The sequence below is a fragment of the Argopecten irradians genome, chromosome 6 (genome assembly GCF_041381155.1).
Source record: "Argopecten irradians isolate NY chromosome 6, Ai_NY, whole genome shotgun sequence".
NCBI classification, from domain to species: domain Eukaryota; kingdom Metazoa; phylum Mollusca; class Bivalvia; order Pectinida; family Pectinidae; genus Argopecten; species Argopecten irradians.
Window position 1 is genome coordinate 12,221,863 of NC_091139.1, and position 25,438 is coordinate 12,247,300.

Genomic DNA, 25,438 nt, shown 5'->3' on the forward strand with positions numbered 1-25,438 from the left:
TCCTAATCCTTACACACACCTACATCTCCCTCCTTATCCTACACACACCTATATCTCCCTCCTAATCCTACACACACCTACATCTCCCTCCTAATCCTACACACACCTACATCTCCCTCCTAATCCTACACACCTACATCTCCCTCCTAATCCTACATACACCTACATCTCCCTCCTAATCCTACACACTTACATCTCCCTCCTAATCCTACACACACCTATATCTCCCTCCTAATCCTACACACCTACATCTCCCTCCTAATCCTACACACACCTACATCTCCCTCCTAATCCTACACACACCTACATCTCCCTCCTAATCCTACACACACCTACATCTCCCTCCTAATCCTACACACCTATATCTCCCTCCTAATCCTACACATCAGCATCTCCCTCCTAATCCTACACACACCCCCTACTCACACAATCAAACCTCTCTATAATTTTAATGTTGTGTATGTACAATTTTTTTAGCGGTAGTATTCTTGGTTTATTAAGTTGATGCATGGTGAACATGCAGATGTTATTAGACATTCTAGTTAATTTTGTCGAGTTTCATGTTAACTTACTGTTTAAATAATTGCCAGAACGTATACCCAGACGGTGATTCCAAATGTTCGTGTCGTTTTGGTGTTTATGTTTGTCTGTGTTGTTGTTTACTTTTGGTGTTTTCATGAACGTAGATAATGATTATAAAAGACGATAATGATAGTGGTCTCGCTCGATTCGTTCACGCATACGACTAACAGGTAATGGATACGTTGTGTCATACGACTAACAGGTAATGGATACGTTGTGTAATTTCGTTCAGATTAAAATTTTGAAATATTTTCGAATCCTTGTCAAAAGAAAAAGCATATGATGGGTGACGATTGCATACTTAAGGTATATCAGATGTATTTTGATTAGGGAAAGTTTCGATGAATGAAAATCATTTGATACATCGAGTGAGCGCCACTTGCGCTACCGGTGCATATTTCTTCAAATCAATTGGGGCGGTTCGCCGGTTGACGCCTACGAATCGAGCAGGCCGCACTATGTTTCTGTTCACAATAAAAGGATATTTTCATTAACATTTGATAATAAATCTTATCTGGTCTAATCTCGTGTAACTTTCCATAACATTTTTACAAATACATGTCAATAGCTTACATTTTACTTGTAAACAATTGCACTACATGTATATGTATTCTGTCCAGGGAATTACCAGACGAGCTGTATATGGCTGACATTGAGGAGCCGTACATGATGTAAGCTGGATAGTCTTGTTGGAGAAGTGTTTTGTTTTGTTGGAGAAATGTTTCTTTGCTGTGTTTTCCCTGATTTTTGTGTTTCCATTCATACTTTTCCCCTTGCATTTTGTTATCAGCGATCGAACGTCACCTAAGACGAAGAGCGACAAAGTGAGTTTCTGTGATAATGAAATCTCGGACCTTCCGAACGAGATCTCGGGCAGCCAACGGCAGCCCAGCCCCACCACCTATTCCGAGGTGATAATCTTAGACAGCATACCCCCGGGACCCTGGCCAATCAAACGATCAGCCAGGTAAGACACGTGGTAAATAGCATCTAGTCGCATGCTTGGTCCTTTCCTGACAACCTTTCACTATCAATGCTGATGCATGATGTGTTTATATAGTACAACCACTGTAGTGTCTATTACTTTCTGCATGATACATTTATTTTTCTTTCATTTCGATTATTTTTCTTTTCCATGCGAAAAGAATGGGAAAACATCAAGTGTTTGGGAGCAATAGTATGGATGAAGGGAGGCAACTCTCTCTAACTATTTCGTATTTAATTTTGAGAAATTGCACATAATAGCATTAAAGGCCCACTACCTTTCCGAAACGGTTTTTGATTTTTAAAATGGGAATGTAAAACGAGATTAATAATTTTGTCGAGTGGCAAAAGTTATTAACTTAACGTTAATACTACACTTATTATCACCTCCTAAACAATTTAATTAAAATAAATAAAATGTTAATTTTCATAACGCGGGTCGTCTTATGTTTTCCCCGTCGTCCTAAATACCGCGCGGTAGTTGACTATCATTGTGGCAGACGGTAAAACAGCGAAATGACTCCCCATTGTTATCATATATTACGCAGGAAATTTTGCATGTTTGGTGTTGTAACCTCATCTTAGGCCATCGGTATATATTTTCTGAGGTAATTAATGTTTTTAAGAAATCTTAATATTTTGCTCCGGAAAGGTAGTGGGCCTTTAATATGCATAAAACTGTTTAAGGAAGGAATTAAAATAAATTTGCAATAAGTTGATTTTAACTTATTATTTTTATTTGTTTATAAACTGAATGCTCTTGTACATTTGCAGTGCATGTACCAAAAGGTCTTACTTCAGAGGTGGGGCCCAATTAGCAAACTGTCCATTTTAATTACATTGTAATGATCATTTCAGCAAATCATCAATGGAGAGTAAATATGTCAGATAAAAACAACATATTGGATCAGGTTATAATTCATGCAGGGCCAGTTTATAATCCAGGGTCAGGTTATAATCCAGGGTCTGGTTATATTCCAGGGTCTGGTTATATTCCAGGGTCAGATTATAGTCCAGGGTCAGGTTGTAATCCAGGGTCAAGTTTATTCCAGGGTCAGATTTTAATTATTCCAGAGTCAGGTTATAATCCAGGGTCTGGTTATAATCCAGGTTAAGGTTATGACTAATCCAGAGTCAGGTTATAATCCAGGGTTTGGTTATAATCCAGGGTCAGGTTATAATCCAGAGTTAGGTTATATTCCAGGGTCAGATTATAATTATTCCAGAGTCAGGTTATAAACCAGGGTCAGGTTATAATCCAGGGTCTGGTTATAATCCATGGTCTGGTTATATTCCAGGGTCAGGTTTTAATCCAGAGTCAGGTTATAATCCAGGGTCTGGTTATAATCCAGGGTCAGGTTATAATTAATCCAGAGTCAGGTTATGATCCAAGGTCAGGTTATGATCCAGGGTCAGGTTATAATCCAAGGTCAGATTTTAATCCAGGGCCAGGCTATAATTCAAACATCAATAGAATGGCCACGTACGACGCAATCTTGTTATTTAAGTGAAATGAATTACATCTCATACGAATTTCATTTCTCACCATTTCATTTCGTTGGGATCCCAATTTGTTGTCCTTGTCTAACATGAAATAGAATTAGGATACCTGGAGTATTTGAAAATAATTATTGAGAATTCAAGTTCGTATACAATGTACATGTAACTGAGTTTATGACCAGAAAAAAGGACATACCATAATTAATCTACGGCTTTATCTGATTGGGAAATATAAAAAAAGTTATAAATATTATATTTAATCCGATATAGTATCATGCCCATCAGTTAACAATGCAATGTTTAGCCAAATCTAAGGGAGACAACCCTTACGTCCCTCCAGAACTCGTTTGTTGCATCATATTGAAAAACCGCAGATGTAAATGGTAATAATTGATCAAAATTAAAACTAAAAATCGTTGAGTGTTTTTTTATTTTTCTATTGCTACAATGTATATGTAAATAAGAATGTGATGTCAGTTTGTACATGAGGTGTGAACTTGTACATGGGGTTGGGAGTTTGTACATGAGGTATGAACTTGTACATGGGGTTGGGAGTTTGTACATGAGGTGTGAACTTGTACATGGGGATGGGAGCTTGTACATGAGATGTGAACTTGTACATGGGGTTGGGAGTTTGTACGTGAGGTGTGAACTTGTACATGGGGTTGGGAGCTTGTACATGGGGTTGGGAGCTTGTACATGAGGTGTGAACTTGTACATGGGGTTGGGAGTTTGTACATGAGGTGTGAACTTGTACATGGGGATGGGAGCTTGTACATGAGATGTGAACTTGTACATGGGGTTGGGAGTTTGTACGTGAGGTGTGAACTTGTACATGGGGTTGGGAGCTTGTACATGAGGTGTGAGCTTGTACATGGGGTTGGGAGTTTGTACATGAGGTGTGAACTTGTACATGGGGTTGGGAGCTTGTACATGGGGTTGGGAGTTTGTACATGAGGTGTGAACTTGTACATGGGGTTGGGAGTTTGTACATGAGGTGTGAACTTGTACATGGGGTTGGGAGCTTGTACATGAGGTGTGAACTTGTACATGGGGTTGGGAGTTTGTACATGAGGTGTGAACTTGTACATGGGGTTGGGAGCTTGTACATGGCGTTGGGAGCTTGTACATGAAGTGTGAACTTGTACATGGGGTTGGGAGTTTGTACATGAGGTGTGAACTTGTACATGGGGTTGGGAGCTTGTACATGAGGTGTGAACTTGTACATGGGGTTGGGAGTTTGTACATGAGGTGTGAACTTGTACATGGGGTTGGGAGCTTGTACATGAGGTGTGAACTTGTACATGGGGTTGGGAGCTTGTACATGAGGTGTGAACTTGTACATGGGGTTCGGAGTTTGTACGTGAGGTGTGAACTTGTACATGGGGTTGGGGGCTTTTACATGAGGTGTGAACTTGTACATGGGGTTGGGAGCTTGTACATGAGGTGTGAACTTGTACATGGGGTTGGGAGTTTGTACATGAGGTGTGAACTTGTACATGGGGTTGGGAGTTTGTACATGAGGTGTGAACTTGTACATGAGGTGTGAACTTGTACATGGGGTGTGAACTTGTACATGGGGTTGGGAGCTTGTACATGAGGTGTGAGTTTTAATTGTACGTGGGGTGTGAGCCTGAGATACATTACTCCTATACAGGATAGTTTATATATCAACAGGACTGTCACTGAGATCACGATAACCGATCGCGAGTAGATAAATATGTCCCGATATAATTACCACAATCCCTACACATTTATAGGTCGCGAAACCAGGACCAATGACAGGTAATGAATACAGGTCGGTGATTTTTCTCCGGGAATTCCGTCTTTTTTCTATGCCCTTATCCTAGCACGTCCTTAAATGGCACTACCCGTTGATCATGATGTATTGTCAAAGTCTTGACAAGGACATCCGCTGTAATCCTACTGTATTCGTTATCTCTATAGAAACCATAGTAACCGTTCCAGATACCAAACAGAACTAATTTCATTGATGTGCACATAACCTTCGGCACGTGCTACGATCGTGCACAATCATGCACAAACTTGTGATAAGGACGCTATAGAGCGCACCATTAAGTAGCGATGTGCCTAGACTATTCCCAATATGTTTTATTATCAAATAGCTACAATGGCATGGCCATGCAATCGACTGCAGTCACCCAGTCAGAAAATCAAATTTGTTGTGGAGATAGTCTTTGTAACGTCAGGTCGGGTTAGTGTCCGCTATATAGATACAAAACACATCTACATTCCCTCACCGGAAGTCACGTGCTACTCGTGGCGGCAGATTGAACGTGATGTTGTAATTATATACCCTATTTCTTATTAAAGCTCGGTTTCAGACCAGCGGATTAGACTTTATAAATCAGAGATCACAGACACACTAAGCCGAGTCTTTCCTTGACCTGTCGACCTCCCAAAAGAGGAAATTTCAATCGCCTCGTTTCATATCAGTCAGCCATGCGCCTCTCCTTGCATGAAGATAGATATAACTTGTATACATATAAGAAGGCATTTCGTTTTGCTTTGAAGGTAAAAAAAAGAAACAGAAAGTGAAGCTGAACAAAATTAGATTTTACTTAACTGATGTATATATATATATACAAACTACATAAAACGCATGCTTTGAATATGTACAAAACGGGCCATTAATCATATATGATGTACGTTTAAAGCCTGTACATTAAAGTTATTATCGATTTGAATGTCTGGAGAATCCACGCTGTTCTCATAATGATAATATACAACATTCCATATTAACATTAATTTATAACATGTAAGATTTGTTCCGTGCATACATTTACTTCAATGTACACAATATTTAAACTAATTTTACCGGCAGGCACATAATACTTGAATCTCGTCACCTTATAGTACTTTATCTCTATTCCGACAACAGGCACTGAATTACTACTCTCTCGTTATTGTATTTCCCATATATATATCCCGTCACTTGACGATGTAGCTTACCTGTATACCGTCACATGACATTGTAGTTTACCTGTATATCGTCACATGACATTGTAGTTTACCTGTATATCGTCATATGACATCGTAGTTTATCTGTATACCGTCACATGTCATTGTAGTTTACCTTTAAACCGTCACATGACATTGTAGTTTACCTGTATCCCGTCACATGACATTGTAGTTTACCTTTAAACCGTCACATGACATTGTAGTTTACCTTTAAACCGTCACATGACATTGTAGTTTACTTGTATCCCGTCACTTAACGATGTACTATACCTGTAAACCGTCACATGACATTGTAGTTTACCTGTATATCGTCACATGACATTGTAATTTACCTGTATTCCGTCACATTACATTGTAGTTTACCTGTATCCCGTCACATGACATTGTAGTTTACCTGTATTCCGTCACATGACATTGTAGTTTACCTGTATTCCGTCACATGACATTGTAGTTTACCTGTATTCCGTCACATGACATTGTAGTTTACCTGTATTCCGTCACATGACATTGTAGTTTACCTGTATCCCGTCACATGACATTGTAGTTTACTGTATATTGTCACATGACATTGTAGTTTACCTGTATACCGTCACATGACATTGTAGTTTACCTGTATTCCGTCACATGACATTGTAGTTTACCTGTATTCCGTTACATGAACATGACATTGTAGTTTACCTGTATACCGTCACATGACATTGTAGTTTACCTGTATTCCGTCACATGACATTGTAGTTTACCTGTATCCCGTCACATGACATTGTAGTTTACCTGTATATCGTCACTTGACATTGTAGTTTACCTGTATCCCGTCACATGACATTGTAGTTTACCTGTATTCCGTCACATGACATTGTAGTTTACCTGTATTCCGTCCACATGACATTGTAGTTTACCTGTATATCCGTCACATGACATTTGTTTACCTGTAGTTGACCATTGTAGTTTACCTGTATCCGACACTTGACATTGTAGTTTACCTGTATGCCGTCACATGACATTGTAGTTTACCTGTATCCCGTCACATGACATTGTAGTTTACCTGTATTCCGTCACATGACATTGTAGTTTACCTGTATTCCGTCACATGACATTGTAGTTTACCTGTATACCGTCACTTGACATAGTAGTTTACCTGTATCCCGTCACATGACATTGTAGTTTACCTGTATTCCGTCACATGACATTGTAGTTTACCTGTATATCGTCACATGACATTGTAGTTTACCTGTATATCGTCACTTGACATAGTAGTTTACCTGTATCCCGTCACATGACATTGTAGTTTACCTGTATCCCGTCACATGACATTGTAGTTTACCTGTATATCGTCACTTGACATTGTAGTTTACCTGTATATCGTTACTTGACATTGTAGTTTACCTGTATATCGTTACTTGACATAGTAGTTTACCTGTATATCGTTACATGACATGTAGTTTACCTGTATACGTTACATGACATTGTAGTTTACCTGTATATCGTTACATGACATGTAGTTTACCTGTATATCGTACTTGACATTGTATTTACCTGTATCCGTCACATGACATAGTAGTTTACCTGTATACCGTCACATGACATTGTAGTTTACCTGTTACCGTCACATGACATTGTATATCGTCACTTGACATTGTAGTTTACCTGTATCCCGTCACATGACATAGTAGTTTACCTGTATACCGTCACATGACATTGTGTTTTACCTGTATATCGTCACATGACATTAGTAGTTTACCTGTATTTCACATGACATTGTAGTTTACCTGTATATCGTTACATGACATTGTAGTTTACCTGTATATCGTCACTTGACATAGTAGTTTACCTGTATCCCGTCACATGACATAGTAGTTTACCTGTATACCGTCACATGACATTGTAGTTAACCTGTATACCGTCACATGACATTGTAGTTAACCTGTATACCGTCACATGACATTGTAGTTTACCTGTATTCCGTCACATGACATTGTAGTTTAACCTGTATTCCGTCACATGACATTGTAGTTTACCTGTATATCCGTCACACAGTTACCTGTATTGTCACTCATAGTAGTTTACCTGTATACCGTCACATGACATTGTAGTTACCTGTATACCGTCACATGACATTATAGTTTACCTGTATTCCGTCACATGACATTGTAGTTTACCTGTATATCGTCACATGACATTGTAGTTTACCTGTATATCGTCACATGACATAGTAGTTTACCTGTACACGTCACATGACAGTAGTAGTTTACCTGTATTCCGTCACATGACATTGTAGTTACCTGTATTTACCTGTATTCCGTCACATGACATATGTAGTTTACCTGTATTCCCGTCACATGACATAGTAGTTTACCTGTATTCCGTCACTTGACATAGTAGTTTACCTGTATCCCGTCACATGACATAGTAGTTTACCTGTATCCGTCACATGACATTGTAGTTTACCTGTATATCGTCACATGACATTGTAGTTTACCTGTATATCCGTCACATGACATTGTAGTTACCTGTATTCGTCACATGACATAGTTAGTATTTTACCTATAGTTTCATTCCGTCACATGACATTGTAGTTTACCTGTATTCGTCACATGACATTGTAGTTTACCTGTATATCCGTCACATGACATTGTAGTTTACCTGTATATCGTCACATTGACATTGTAGTTACTGTATCCTCTGACATTGTAGTTTACCTGTATCACGTCACATGACATAGTAGTTACCTGTATTCCGTCACATGACATTGTAGTTTACCTGTATTCCGTCACATGACATAGTAGTTTACCTGTATCCCGTCACATGACATTGTAGATTTACCTGTATATCGTCACTTCACATAGTAGTTTACCTGTATCCCGTCACATGACATTGTAGTTTACCTGTATTCCGTCACATGACATTGTAGTTTACTTGAATTCCGTACTTGACATTGTAGTTTACCTGTATTCCGTTACAACATTGTAGTTCTGAACATGACATTGTAGTTTAACTGCATACCGTCACATGACATTATAGTTTACCTGTATTCCGACATATGACATTGTAGTTTACCTGTATTCCGTCACATGAACATGACATTGTAGTTACCTGTATTCCGTCACATGACATTGTAGTTTACCTGTATTCCGTCACATGACATTGTAGTTTACCTGTATCCGTCACATGACATTGTAGTTTACCTGTATCCGTCACATGACATTTGTTTAGTTTTACCTGTATTCCGTCACATGACATTGTAGTTTACCTGTATTCCGTCACTTGACATTGTAGTTTACCTGTATCCGTCACTTGACATTGTAGTTTACCTGTATCCCGTCACATGACATTGTAGTTTACCTGTATATCCGTCACGTGACATTGTAGTTTACCTGTATTCCGTTACTTGACATTGTAGTTTACCTGTATTCCGTCACATGACATTGTAGTTTACCTGTATATCGTCACATGACATTGTAGTTTACCTGTATCCCGTCACATGACATTGTAGTTTACCTGTATTCCGTCACATGACATTGTAGTTTACCTGTATTCCGTCACTTGACATTGTAGTTTACCTGTATCCCGTCACATGACATTGTAGTTTACCTGTATTCCGTTACTTGACATTGTAGTTTACCTGTATTCCGTCACATGACATTGTAGTTTACCTGTATATCGTCACTTGACATAGTAGTTTACCTGTATATCGTTACTTGACATTGTAGTTTACCTGTATATCGTTACTTGACATAGTAGTTTACCTGTATATCGTTACATGACATTGTAGTTTACCTATATATATCGTTACTTGACATTGTATTTTACCTATATATCGTTACTTGACATTGTAGTTTACCTGTATATCGTTACATGACATTGTAGTTTACCTGTATATCGTCACTTGACATAGTAGTTTACCTGTATCCCGTCACATGACATAGTAGTTTACCTGTATACCGTCACATGACATTGTATTTTACCTATATATTGTTACTTGACATTGTAGTTTACCTGTATATCGTACATGACATTGTAGTTTACCTGTATATCGTCACATGACATTGTAGTTTACCTGTATATCGTCACTTGACATTGTAGTTTACCTGTATTCCGTCACATGACATTGTAGTTTACCTGTATACCGTCACATGACATTGTAGTTTACCTGTATACCGTCACATGACATTGTAGTTTACCTGTATACCGTCACATGACATTGTAGTTTACCTGTATTCCGTCACATGACATTGTAGTTTACCTGTATATCGTCACATGACATTGTAGTTTACCTGTATATCGTCACTTGACATAGTAGTTTACCTGTATACCGTCACATGACATTGTAGTTTACCTGTATACCGTCACATGACATTGTAGTTTACCTGTATTCCGTCACATGACATTGTAGTTTACCTGTATTCCGTCACATGACATTGTAGTTTACCTGTATATCGTCACATGACATAGTAGTTTACCTGTATATCGTCACTTGACATAGTAGTTTACCTGTATTCCGTCACATGACATAGTAGTTTACCTGTATACCGTCACATGACATTGTAGTTTACCTGTATATCCGTACATGACATGTAGTTTACCTGTATCCGTCACATGACATTGTAGTTTACCTGTATATCGTCACATGACATTGTAGTTTACCTGTATATCGTCACGTGACATAGTAGTTTACCTGTATCACGTCACATGACATTATAGTTTACCTGTATTCCGTCACATGACATTATAGTTTACCTGTATATCGTCACATGACATTGTAGTTTACCTGTATATCGTCACGTGACATAGTAGTTTACCTGTATCACGTCACATGACATTGTAGTTTACCTGTATTCCGTCACATGACATTGTAGTTTACCTGTATCGTCACATGACATTGTAGTTTACCTGTATATCGTCACATGACATTGTAGTTTACCTGTATATCGTCACATGACATAGTAGTTTACCTGTATTCCGTCACATGACATTGTAGTTTACCTGTATCCCGTCACATGACATTGTAGTTTACCTGTATTCCGTCACATGACATTGTAGTTTACCTGTATTCCGTCACATGACATTGTAGTTTACCTGTATTCCGTCACATGACATTGTAGTTTACCTGTATATCCGTCACATGACATGACATTGTAGTTTACCTGTATTCCGTCACATGACATTGTAGTTTACCTGTATTCCGTCACATGACATTGTAGTTTACCTGTATATCGTCACTTGACATAGTAGTTTACCTGTATCCCGTCACATGACATTGTAGTTTACCTGTATTCCGTCACATGACATTGTAGTTTACCTGTATTCCGTTACATGAACATGACATTGTAGTTTACCTGTATTCCGTCACATGACATTGTAGTTTACCTGTATTCCGTCACATGACATTGTAGTTTACCTGTATTCCGTCACATGACATTGTAGTTTACTGTATTCCGTGAACATGACATTTGTAGTTACCTGTATTCCCGTCACATGACATTGTAGTTTACCTGTATTCCGTACGTGAACATGACATTGTAGTTACCTGTATTCCGTCACATGACATTGTAGTTTACCTGTATCCTACCGTCACATGACATTGTAGTTTACCTGTATTCCGTTACTTGACATTGTAGTTTACCTGTATTCCGTTGCAGGAACATGACATTGTAGTTTACCTGTATATTCCGTCACATGACATTGTATTTTACCTGTATTCCGTTACTTGACATTGTAGTTTACCTGTATATCGTCACTCGACATTGTAATTTACCTGTATCCCGTCACATGACATTGTAGTTTACCTGTATTCCGTCACGTGACATTGTAGTTTACCTGTATTCCGTTACTTGACATTGTAGTTTACCTGTATTCCGTTGCAGGAACATGACATTGTAGTTTACCTGTATCCCGTCACATGACATTGTAGTTAACCTGTATTCCGTTACTTGCCATTGTAGTTAACCTGTATAACGTCACTTGACATTGTAGTTTACCTGTATCCCGTCACATGACATTGTAGTTAACCTGTATTCCGTTACTTGCCATCGTAGTTTACCTGTATTCCGTCACATGACATTGTAGTTTACCTGTATACCGTCACTTGACATAGTAGTTTACCTGTAACCGTCACATGACATTGTAGTTCACCTGTAATCCGTTACATGACATTATTGTTTACCTCTATCCCGTCACATTACATTGTAGTTTACCTGTATACCGTCACATGACATTGTAGTTTACCTGTATCTCGTCACATGACATTGTATTTTACCTGTATCTCGTCACATGACATTGTAGTTTACCTGTATACCATCCTTTGACATTGTAGTTTACCTGTGTCATGTCACATTACATTGTAGTTTACCTGTATATCGTCATTTGACATTGTAGTTTTCCTGTATCCCAACACTTGACATTGTAGTTTTCCTGTATCCCAACACTTGACATTATAGTTTACCAGTATACCGTCACTTGACATTATAGTTTACCTGTATACCGTCACTTGACATTATAGTTTACCTGTATCCCCTCACATGACATTGTAAATTACCTGTATCCCGTCACATGACATTATAGTTTACCTGTATACCGTCACATGACATTGTAGTTTACCTGTATCCCCTCACATGACATTGTAAATTACCTGTATCCCGTCACATGACATTATAGTTTATCTGTATTCCGTCACATGACAATGCAGTTTACCTGTATCTCCTCACATAATAGTGTAGTTTACCTGTATCTCGTCACATGACATTGTAGTTTACCTGTATTCCGTCACATGATAGTGTAGTTTACCTGTATCTCGTCACATGACATTGTAGTTTACCTGTATTCCGTCACATGACATTGTAGTTTACCTGTATACCGTCACATGACATTGTAGTTTACCTGTATTCCGTCACTTGACATTATAGTTTACCTGTATACCGTCACTTGACATTATAGTTTACCTGTATACCGTCACATGACATTATAGTTTACGTGTAAATCGTCACTTGACATTGTAGTTTACCTGTATACCGTCACATGACATTATAGTTTACGTGTAAATCGTCACTTGACATTGTAGTTTATCTGTATTCCGTCACTTGACGTTGTAGTTTACCTGTATATCGTCACATTACATTATAGTTTACCTGTATACCGTCACACAACATTATTGTTTACCTGTAAACCGTCACATGACATTGCAGTTTACATGTGATCCGTAACATGACAATGTATTTAATATCTGTATCTAAATCATTCATACAATATATTTTTATTCTTTATAATTTTTGCGTTACGTATTTAAGGTATATGTACAAAATGAGCATAATTGCCATACCTGTGATAAGTTTTGAGAGCAGATTTGCGTATGTTGGCTGTTGACCAAATGAGTCATGAACCTTCTGTCGACACATTCAGCATCAGAATTATTGCTTTGATTCAGGTGTTATCAATTTATCATCGATTGTATTAGTGTAACATTTTTATTGTTCTGGCGACAATCGCTCCTTTGTCCATTCGACACGTGTAGCTAGTTTGTACCTGTGTTTTGTGTTCGATAAATTCTGATGACATTTATGTGATGTTGATGATTCAACAAGCGGCCGATGATATTAATGTCTGCTATCTAAAGGAGAGCGCCTCGGGTCACCACATCTCCAAGTCAGTACAAAGCACAGTCCAAATATTTGATGAATGACTCAAGTAAAGTTACAGGGATTTACATCAAACTCGGATTATCAGGAGATATTCTGTGGATGTACCCCGTAAAGTACACTGTGTATGGTACGTATAGGTTGAAGACGTGAAATGTTCCTAGTTTAGGTAATTAATTACTTATGACTATAGAAGGCTCCCACGTAACAGAGATCGATAGTCCCATTGACTGAAGCCCTACTGCCAGTCAAACCAGGTCGGCTCACTGTGGGACGCGGAAGCAGCATCCTTATCAATTAGCTCGGAATTCCGGCAGGCCACTCGGATATACCCCTATAGCACTACGCTAAGTAAAGGCGCGAATCATGTGACCTAAGGCATCCCTTATTCCCGCCTCCAGATGTGTGACTTTGAATTCATTATCTGTGTTTGGAGTTACGCATGTGATAAGTAGAGGATTCGCAGTGTATTAGTATCGCGTGTTTATCTCCACACATAAACGGGGGTCAGTCTGTGTTTCACAAACAGTTGTGTGACTGTGGATTGTGAGAATTTATTGTGGCGGGATTTGGTCCAGTCAGCCTCTGGACCAACTGTTGCCAGTGTGTGTGACTCGGCGGAGGGAGACACCATCTATCGAGGGACTGCAGTGTTTCATAGACAGGAGACCATACCAACGTGTTGACATCGACCAAAGATTATCATAAATTGTGTGTGTTGTTATAGAAACAAGGAGCGATCCATGTGTTGAGCGATTCGTGACAGAATCCATTATTGCATGTTCTTGTAATAATTAACATGGAGGAGCAGGAGCCGGGAGGGTAAGACATGTTTATTTTTGTGTTCACGTGGCTGTATAATCGATTGGTTCTAGTCACTGACAATCGTTCTATTTCCAGCAGGTAAATGTGTATATGTGTGGTGCGTATCGAGAGTAAACAGGGCGTGGTGATCCGCTCTACACAATCCTCCGACATACGCACACGTGTGTGTAATCAGCTACTGCTGTTGCCCGCGGAGATTTGGGGGAATCCTTCAGTAATGGCCGCCAAGCCCTTCTAATACAGGATTTATATTAAGTTATAGTCAGTGTTAGTAGCCCTTAGAGGTAATTACCAACATTGATTGGCTTGGAGATGGCCTCTCACCCAGCATCTGTAGCTACACACGTGTGACCATGCACGTGCAACGGGGAATGGGCGTTTTAGTTATTCAAGGAAAAGCAGGGAATATCAATATAAGATGTATAGAATATCTTATGTACGTTTAGGTAAACCCCAGATGTATTGGTAAAGCCCGGGGACATCTTTATAGACGGGTTATATTTAGAACATCATACGTACTTCGGTTAAAAAAAAACTCCAGGGAATCGTAAGGATATGTAAGTACGTAGATTCTGGAATCCCATGGTGTATATATATACCAGAAGCTCTGTTCTGAATTAGTTTGTGGTCATGGAGATCGTATATTGGCATTATCCCGCTGCCATCAAGTGGTTTACACGATTTCGTGTCGGCTCCCATTGTAGATCCGACGATTTCGTGTCGTCCCGATGATCTCGTGCCATCTTCCTTTGTAGACCCGATGATTTCGTGCCATCTTCCTTTGTAGACCCTATGATTTTGTGTCGTCTCCCTTTCTATACCCGATGATTTCGTGTCGTCTCCCTTTCTATACCCGATGATTTCGTGTCGTTTCCCTTTGTAGACCATGATTTCGTGTCATCTCCCTTTGTTGACCCGATGATCCTGTCGTCTCCCTTTGTAGACCCGATGATTTCCTGATATCGCCCATTGTTGACCCAATGATTTCGTGTCAACTCCCTTTATAGACCCGATGATTTCGTGTCGTCTCCCGTTGTAGACCCGATGATTTCGTTTCGTCTCCCTTTGTAGACCCGTTGATTTCGTGTCATCTCCCTTTGTAGACCCGATAATTTCGTCTCATTTTATTTTCTATATCCGAAGATTTTGTGTCGTCTCCCATTCCAGACTCGATGATTTCGTGTCATCTCCCTTTGTAGACCCAATAATTTCGTGTCATCTCCCTTCCTGTACCGAGGATTCCGTGTCCTGTACCGAGGATTCCGTGTCATCTCCCTTTCTGTACCCGAGGATTCCGTGTCGTCTCCCATTCTAGACTCGATGGTTTCGTGTCATCTCCCCTTATTAGTGCTACAGCCATAGTACTATATCACTACCTAAGTACTAATGGGTCAGCACTGTGTAAAGCGACTCTAAACATTACAGCCATGCATGTGCTACCCGGAAGTGACTTACTAGCCTCGGGTACGAATGCATTTATCTGTCAAAAATCTCACCGCTCTCAATCTACTTCTATAAACATTAGTACCTCCCTTTTCCTGTTCTGGCTTGTTATATTAAGGTTGTATCTATCGAATTTATTTATATTTATATATGGGTATATTTTATGTAAATAGATGTAATCATCAACTTGCTGGGCTGAATATTAAATCCACGGACCAGTTCAGAAGATAATCAGAAGATGTGAACGAGTGGGGGTCCTATGGATATGTTTACAGGGGTATACACTGTAAATGTTAATTCCTCGCTGCGTAAGTTAAACAAATCACGCCAGTATATCTAGCCTACATGTATCGCCTCTCCAGGTCGGTCGGTTGTTATTTACAACAGAAAAGTTTATTCCTGAATCGTTACACGATGCCAACGGTTAAAACGATTGCTAGACTTGGGTGTTAGGGTCAGAGGAAACTCATACTGGGTTGATAAGACATTTCTGTATGCTGGCATATCGATGATAACAAACTCAGTGCTTAACTATTGGCATGAACTTTGTGTTCTTAAGACTTGTTTGGGCGGACCTCGGTGCCAAACTAGGCTCCGTCATAATATTTAATTGGTATGCTATGCTCTCGATACGTGTAAAATATGAAATGATACAGCTTTCAGGTGAAATGTTGGTTATATGCTGGTCTGAGACTAGCAGGGTTAATGATTGAAAAGAACCCAAAGATGTATGGAGTCACAGCATCATAACACTTCTAAAACCTTTAACATCGTGTTTGAACTTACAAAAATAACTGTAATACTTGGCAGCGGCTAGGGCCACATTCCTTTGTAACACATCTGTCAGGAAATATGTGTGTGTAGTTCGCGTTACACTTATAATGTGTGTGTAGTTAGCGTTACACTACATAATGTGTGTGTAGTTAGCGTTACACTACATAATGTGTGTGTAGTTAGCGTTACACTACATAATGTGTGTGTAGTTAGCGTTACACTACATAATGTGTGTGTAGTTAGCGTTACACTGCATAATGTAGTTAGCGTTACACTGCATAATGTATGTGTAGTTAGCGTTACACTACATAATGTGTGTGTAGTTAGCGTTACACTACATAATGTGTGTGTAGTAGTTAGAGTTACACTACATAATGTGTGTGTAGTTAGCGTTACACCACATAATGTGTGTGTAGTTCGCGTTACACTTATAATGTGTGTGTAGTTAGCGTTACACTTTTAATGTGTGTGTAGTTAGCGTTACACTACATAATGTGTGTGTAGTTAGCGTTACACTACATAATGTGTGTGTAGTTAGCGTTACACTACATAATGTGTGTGTAGTTAGCGTTACACTTAATTATGTGTGTGTAGTTGGCGTTACACTAAATGTGTATGTGTGTAGTTAGCGTTACACTACATAATGTGTGTGTAGTTAGCGTTACACTACATAATGTGTGTGTAGTTAGCGTTACACTACATAATGTGTGTGTAGTTAGCTATACTTAATATGTGTATGTATGTAGTTAGCGTTACACTTAATGCTAATAATGTGTGTGTGGTTAGCGTTACACTAAAATATATGTGTGTACGTAGTTAGCGTTACACTAGCCTAAGAGATAATCACACTCACTCGTTGTTGAACAGTACCCTATAATGGTGAACACGCAATACGGATCGATATCACAGTAAACCTGATTTAATTCTAGAGTATGGTTAACTTTTAAAAAAAAAAATGTTATCAACAAAAATAGCCTGTGACGGTAAAGGTTGTGTACGCCTTACAGGAGATTTGCTATGCACGAGTTCTACCACAGATTAATGTAAGAGAGTTGTATTGTGATAAGGTCGAGACGCCAGCTCGGAAACAAAGCTAAAATAGTAGAACTGGTGACTGGCCTAGATCTAGGAATTTATAAAACACTTACACACGGAGACAATTTATATATGTGGAGGAAAGAGCAATAAGTGGAATCGTGTATTCATATCCTTTGTCTCCAAAGGTCTCCGAGGACAAGGGTTCGTCTTACTGCCTCTGATCACAAGCAGATTGATTCTGTAATGACAGATCATAAGCCTTTCCTGACATAGGATATTACCATTTATACATTGAGAACCGGAACTTTTAAATTAACTAGTCCAAATTTCGAGTTTATTTCATATCGTACAGAATCGGATGACCGAGATTCAATAGATACACATTTGTATAATATCGTTGTGTTTGCTTTTCACATACACACCAAATGATCACATATTGTATTTTAATACTGGGAAATTATCATTAATTAAGTCGATATTTACCTGTTGTGTAGCTGAGACAATGTCATTGTGTTCTGCACCAGGATAGGTATATTAGTATAGTATATGCTTTTTGAGGTAAAATCAGTAACCGTGAACTGCTACATTATGTATTTTGTACTAAATCTTCACGGTCTAATTAGAATCAAATCTTGTCGATTTTAACTAGATTGCAAAGCGTTTAATTAGTAAAAAATAAAAAAATAAATCACTGCTTATAGATTCGTCAATGTGATTGTGTTGACGTGTCCTACAAATCCGACTGTCATTCAACCCAACTTTTTAGACTCCGTACCACTCGAGTTAAACTTGGTCTTAACTTCCAGGGAAATGGGTGTACGACGTTAGTTAGGATCAAGTCAAGAGGGAGTATGACTTGCTACATGAACTGCTACATTATGTATTTTGTACTAAATCTTCACGGTCTAATTAGAATCAAATCTTGTCGATTTTAACTAGATTGCAAAGCTTCATTGCGTTTAATTAGTAAAAAAAAATAAAAAATTAAATCACTGCTTATAGATTCGTCAATGTGATTGTGTTGACGTATCCTACAAATCCGACTGTCATTCAACCCAACTTTTTAGACTCCGCTACCACTCGAGTTAAACTTGGTCTTAACTTCCAGGGAAATGGGTGTACGACGTTAGTTAGGATCGAGTCAAGAGGGAGTATGACTGCTTTAATTATATCAATGTCTGTGTGGTGACCTAACATGGAGCTGATAATAGTTTATACCACGTAATCGACTGTCTGTCGTGTTTCCAGAAATGGACGCTTGTCATAATATTGACTTATAAGGAGAAATATGATTACTGTTTCAATAATGGCACCGTATCGATTAATTCCATGCTTCCCCAGCCTGTCCCAGTGCCGATCCTTCACCGCCTACGGCACATTCAAATCGTGGCAGACAACTGGATGTTGTCAAAATAACTAAATTACACATTTAAGGATATCGAAAATCTAGCGTCTCCTGTCATGGCCATGCATTGGAAAGAAAGTGTCCTCTCGGACGGGGTCCGGGTGTCGTTCCGGATTTTATAATACTGCGAGAAGTGTTGTATGGCAGGAAATGGAACAGACGGGTAATCAATGGTTAACATTATCAATAAAGCCAGCGTAAATGAGTAATCTGGAATAGTCGTGGGGAAAAGGGAGAAGGAGCGAGTCGACATGGTACCTTCACATTAAATCATTCAGGCGTGTAGAGTTTTCTCCCGTACAACACGTGTCTTATCAAATAACCATGGTAACACCACAATAAAATTATTTGTAGTGATCAATTCATTGATTACGAACGCCATGACCGTGTGTCATTGTGTTGTCCAATGTCATCCTAACACAAAACGGGCTATACCGGGCTGTTATGCTGTACACTAGAAATGTAGATAATACCTTGACATATGCGTTATCATTTGGAAAGTTAGTTTTTGTTCGTGACACAGTGTTCTACTTCCGGTATAGACAGCGTCTACTTCAGGACCGGAAGTTATCAATGAAATTATTTCTTGGCGGTACGACACTATATACTGTATTCTTTAACGATGAATTGAGTATATATATGTTGTATTCATTATTCAAATCGGGTTTTTACTGTCTGGATATTACTCGTCTAAAGTTTACAGAAAAACTAAACAATCTGAAGGTGTTCTGTAAGCTGCAGACTGTATCTTTTTTGTATGATTAATTAATGTCCTATTAACAGCTATGGTCATGTAAGGACGGCCTCCCATGTATATGTGGTGTGCTGCGTGTATGTTGTGCGAGGTGCGTGTTTTGGGAGACTGTAGTATATTCATGTTGTGTCTTCTTGTATAGTGGAACTGATGCCCTTTTTATAGTGCTATATCACTGTATCTACTGTCTTCTGCACCGGAAATCGGTGTTTATCATCAGTGGTAGGTTGGGACGAGAGATACAAACCGTTATCTCCGTGGCGTAGTTATTGCCCCATTCTATCGGACGTACTGGTGAGGCACCCAGACCTACAAAAACCACATTCCGATGCACGTGCTTTAATTATCCCATTAGCAATCATACCCTGTACCTACATAAGACCCCCACTCAAAGGACGAGCATCGCTTTACGTTATATCACAATAACGCTCGCTATTGCCAAGTGAAAACTTGGTTACACTTCAGAAACAACTGATAAACAACATTATACACCTACGATTTATCTATACAGAATACATTAAATTACATATGTTCATTTTATGAGCATGCCATTTTGGCGAACGTTGGTTGGATGTCAATTGTTTTAAACTTTGAATGTATTATTTCTGACTAAAACAGCAATATAGTACAATGAAGTAGCTAACAATTTGATGTAATTCGGTTTTCGCCAATGGGAGATCATTCTGGTATCACAAAATGGAGGATATACCACAGGGACCTGGCACGAAAATTTTTAACCATCAGTATACATATATATATTATAGTATCGTGCCAGGTCCCTGTGGGATATACTAGTATGATCATGATATAACAAAAAGAGAGGTTATCCTTCAATGTAAGGTATTAAAGGGAGATAACCGTAGCATCACAAAATGAAAATGGGCAGGTTATACACTACATTTGATGCTGCCTCCATGGTATATTGCGTGCGTTCTAAATGACAAAACAAGTATAGGAATATATATATCACAATACCATCACTGTTCTCCTTAACCGAAAGGGCGTTAAACATGAAGCATCAGTTGGGTGTCCTCTTGTATCAGTGTCTGTGTTACATCCTACAACACACCTGGCCCCTATGCTATCTCCAAAGATGCCTTTGTAGGGCGTGAGATTGGAGGATAATATTGGTACCCTATAGGGGAGACAGGGCGTCATTAAAACGTTGTCCCAGAGTATGATAATTATTCTAAACCCTACTATACATGTACATTGTAGGTAAGTTTGTCTGTCAGACTAACTTCATCTCTTGGTTTCGAGTTCCAATCCCACGTGTTGCAATGACTAGCTGATATGTACTTAACGTAGATATGTGGTATTTCTCTGATTTCCCTGAACATCTGAAACCACATAATTCTCATATGACCGTAACTGTTAATTGGAAGTAAAATACAATAAACCAATTCTGTGTTAGGTCACCATAACATGTAGGTACATGTATATCTGTCTGAACCCTAGGATGTGACAGTTCCCATGTGTCTGTATCCCAGCATGTGACAGTCCTCATCTGTGTGTAACCTAGGATGTGACAATTCTCGTCTGTCTGTATCCCAAGGTGTGATAGTTCTCGAGTGTCTATATCCAAGGGAGTGATAGTTCTCGTGTGTCTATATCCCAGGGTGTGATTGTTCTCGTGTGTCTATATCCCAGGATGTGATAGTTCTTGTGTGTCTATATCCAGGATGCCCAAGGGTGTGATAGTTCTCGTGTGTCTGTGTCCAAGGGTGTAATAGATCTCATCTGTCTATCTTCCAGGGTGTGATAGTTCTCGTGTGTCTGTATCTCAGGGTGTGACAGTTCCCATCTGCTGAATCCCACCGTGTATCCCACGGTGGGATAGTTCTCGTGTGTCTGTGTCCAAGGATGTGATATACATGTATATCTTCTGTCTATATTCAAGGGCGTGATAGTTCTCATTTGTCTGTGTCCAAGGGTGTGGTTCTCGTGTGTCTGTGTCCAAGGGTGTAGATATCGTCTGTCTATCTTCCAGGTGTGATATTCTCGTGTGTCTGTATCTCAGGGTGTGACATTTCCCATCTGCTGTATCCCACCGTGTATCCCACGGTGGGATAGTTCTCGTGGTGTCCTGTGTCCAAGGATGTGATAAACATGTATATCGTCTGTCCTATATTCCAGGGTGTGACAGTTCCCGTCCATCACTCTTGTCTGTATCCCACGATGTGATAGTTCTCGTGTGTCTGTATCCCAGGGTGTGATATTTCTTGTCTGTCTGTATCCCAGGGTGTGACAGCTATGAGTGCACATGCAAAGTTTACGCGACTTAGAATGCGCATTGCTATAGATAACTAAATGTCAGTAGTACCATTAGACTGGTTATTATATAATTCAGCCTACAATATCATCCTCTGTGGAAAGGTTAACAAATTTAGCAATTAAAGTTAAAAAAAATATAGCGACATCTTTAGGCAGGCGTCATAAATGTTATAAATGTATCTGTTGTCGATGATCTTTCATATCCAGTATTACACTTTTGCAGGGGCGTAGGAAGCGGGGGGGGGGGGGGCAAACATGTCTTTTTTGCCCCCCCCCCCCCCCCCCCCCCCATTTTCGCCGACCGAAATTTTCTAAAAATGCTTATTTGAAAGAAAAAAGGGTCCTCCTGCACATTTTTCGTACTTCATTCTAGAAAATTTTCCGCTGCGCGGCGCATTTCCTAAAACGTTCAAGCACATAATGTCAAACCTTAAATAGTAAAAATTCAATAAACACGAACTAGACTAAAAATGTCCATCAAGGGATTCTATGTACTATTTAAAAAATGTCTCTTAAAAGATCAATCTGTTTATGTCTTAGCGAGACATTTAATTCATTTTTTTATGTTACACAACAATGTGCCGATGGTGTGAAGCCGGTGTATTCAGATCGAGTAGGGTTGCATAATATTATGACGACACAATTATCATATCTAAATGCAGGTAGCTTTAAATCGAAAAATACCATGTTAAGAACGCTTTATAATCATTAAAATACATCGTAAAACTCATCTCAGCCATTCTAAATCGTATTTTTTTCCCGGGAAAGACCCCCGCACCCACTAACACCAAATTATCGCGGCTTTGGGAGCTCGCAAATTCATCAAAATGCATCGTAAAACTCATCTAAGTCATTCTAATTCGTATTTTTTCCCGGGGGGACCCCCGGACCCCCTAACACCAAATTATCGCGGCTTTGGGAGCTTGCAAATTCATCAAAATGCATCGTAAAACTCATCTAAGTCATTCTAATTCGTATTTTTTTTCCGGGGGAGGCCCCCGGACCCTCAAACACCAAGATCTCGCGCTTTCTGGAGGCCCCGGACCCCCCAAACACCAAAATCTCGCGCTTTCTGGCCCTTGCAAAATCATCAAAATACTTTGTAAAACTCATCTCAGCCATTCTAAATTATATTTTTTTTCCGGGGTCACCCTCAGACCCCCCAAGCACCAAAATCTCGCGCTTTCTGACCCTCACAAAATCATCAAAATATATTGTAAAACTCATCTCAGCCATTCTAAATTATATTTTTTCCCGGGGGTCAACCTGAGACCCCTAAAACACCAAAATCTTGCGCCTTCGGCGCTCACACGCTAATTTGGCCAATTTGCGTGTTAGTTAATTTCCTTTTAGCGACCCCACTGTGTATAAATGTGTACAAGGATTAAATTTAATGATATATCAAAATGTACATAAAGCATATATGGTTGGGAGTTGAATTAATTTCCTCCTGTAGGTGCGGCGGGGGGGGGGGGGGGGGTTAGTTACAAAATATTGAAGACCTTTGCCCCCTCCCCATTACGTTTCATCTTCCTACGCCACTGTTTTGTATATTTTAGGTCACCTGAGACGAAGTCTCATGGTGACCTGTTCTAATCGCCTTTTGTCCGTCGTCGTGCGTCGTACGTCGTCCGTCGTACGACGATAAACTTTTTACATTTTCGACTTCTCCAAAACCACATTGGAAGCAATTTCCAAAAAAATCAAAAAATCTTCTTCTCCACTCACAGACACAGGGACCTGGCACGAAAAATTTTAACCAATAGTATACAAGGGTATGAACTCGGCGGTCGAGAAAAACGGACCTATTTTTTTAAAACCGTGATTATTTTAATAAATGGGTTCTATACAACATTGATGGATATCTTACCTTAAAGAGAAATAATTTATCTTTCCATTGAGTGCTTGATGAACAAAATTGGCCAAGTATTGACGAAGTTATGGCTTGATGAATCGGGAAATTTACGAAAAATATGCTAGGTAGACATTTCCCTGTCCGGTCGAAATGTCGTCTCGGCTCTAATGGGCACCTCAAAAACCAAGCCAAAATCACAAAATCTACTCTTGTGGTGGTAAACAGTATCCATAAATGAGTTCATCCACAATCTCCTTTGGAGGTGTCGTGACCCGTACTTTGTAGAAACTCCATTTAAACATCGTGTAGCTCACTTACTTTAACAGTCACCGCCATGTTCATTTTTCTCTCGGAACGCTTCTCGACTTTAAATATCGTGACTACATTATGCAAATTATGTTATGTTGTGCTTGTCGGTAAACTCGAGAAGCGTTCCGAAAAACAAATTTAAAAAAATTGTGAATTAAATGACCCTGGGGTCTCAAGTTTCTCCCTGGGGAGGGATCAAGTTTACTCTAGTTAATATAGGAAAACACATTTATGAACTTTATTTGCTTATTTTTCACAGGAAATTAGTCAAACTGGGTTAGATTTATTAGCCTGAGAAAGCATTATAACGTCTTATCAATATTGGTCCTAGCTGACCTTACGGGGATAGAGGGACGGGGCCAAAAGGGGTCAAATTGGCTAAAATTTCAAAAATCTTCTGAATTCACAGATTTGACGGAACCAAATAAATTTCATAATTAAAAAGTCAAATTTATAAAATCACTTACTGAGTTCAAGGGCCTGATGGGCCAATATATAGTGTTTATATGTCTTTGTTTCATTCTGTATCCGAAGTCATGTGACCGTTAAGGCCCATGGGCCTCTTGTATGTTATGTATTCTTTGTGTTGTCGTTTGATGTGTAAAAAATATATCATTCTTCAAGTCTCATCAATCCTGTAGTGTATATGTATGTACATCTATCAATCCTGTATGTTTATACCTTTATACCTGTATCCCTATATATGTACATGTATACCTGTATGTTTACACGTAGTATCCCTGTATGTGTATATGTATCCCTGTATGTATACACGTACAAGTATCATCCCTGTATGCTTATACCTTTATACCTGTATGCGTGTATCCCTATATCTGTATATGTATCCCTGTATGTTTACACGTATTATCCCTGTATGTACATACTAAATATTTCATACCTGTAAGTAAATCTGTTTACACGTATAATCGGATTAGGATTCTTCAAAACATCTGCAAATAGTTTGAGGGCTACCGCCAGACAGACAAGTATTGTTGACCATATCGCTACAAGTGAAATATGAATACATTATACCACGTATCCTTACGGACTGGGTATTCAAAACTGTATAATTGGGGTTTGTCCCT

The 25,438-nt window shown here is 39.1% G+C and overlaps 1 protein-coding gene across 11 annotated transcripts in view; it reads left to right on the forward strand.

Moving 5' to 3' along the window:
* Positions 1 to 25,438, forward strand: part of LOC138325010 (uncharacterized) — a 96,620-nt gene that overhangs the window by 64,531 nt on the left and 6,651 nt on the right. For 4 of the 11 annotated variants that reach the window (XM_069270328.1, XM_069270326.1, XM_069270329.1 and 1 more), the window contains 2 exons: positions 1,203 to 1,253; positions 1,373 to 1,549. The exons of 1 other annotated variant lie outside the window; for it this stretch is intronic. In XM_069270328.1, the coding sequence (XP_069126429.1) occupies positions 1,203 to 1,253; positions 1,373 to 1,549 (228 nt within the window). The remainder of the gene's footprint in view (positions 1 to 1,202; positions 1,254 to 1,372; positions 1,550 to 25,438) is intronic. 6 more of the 11 variants (XM_069270331.1, XM_069270335.1, XM_069270327.1 and 3 more) reach the window with 2 other exon arrangements.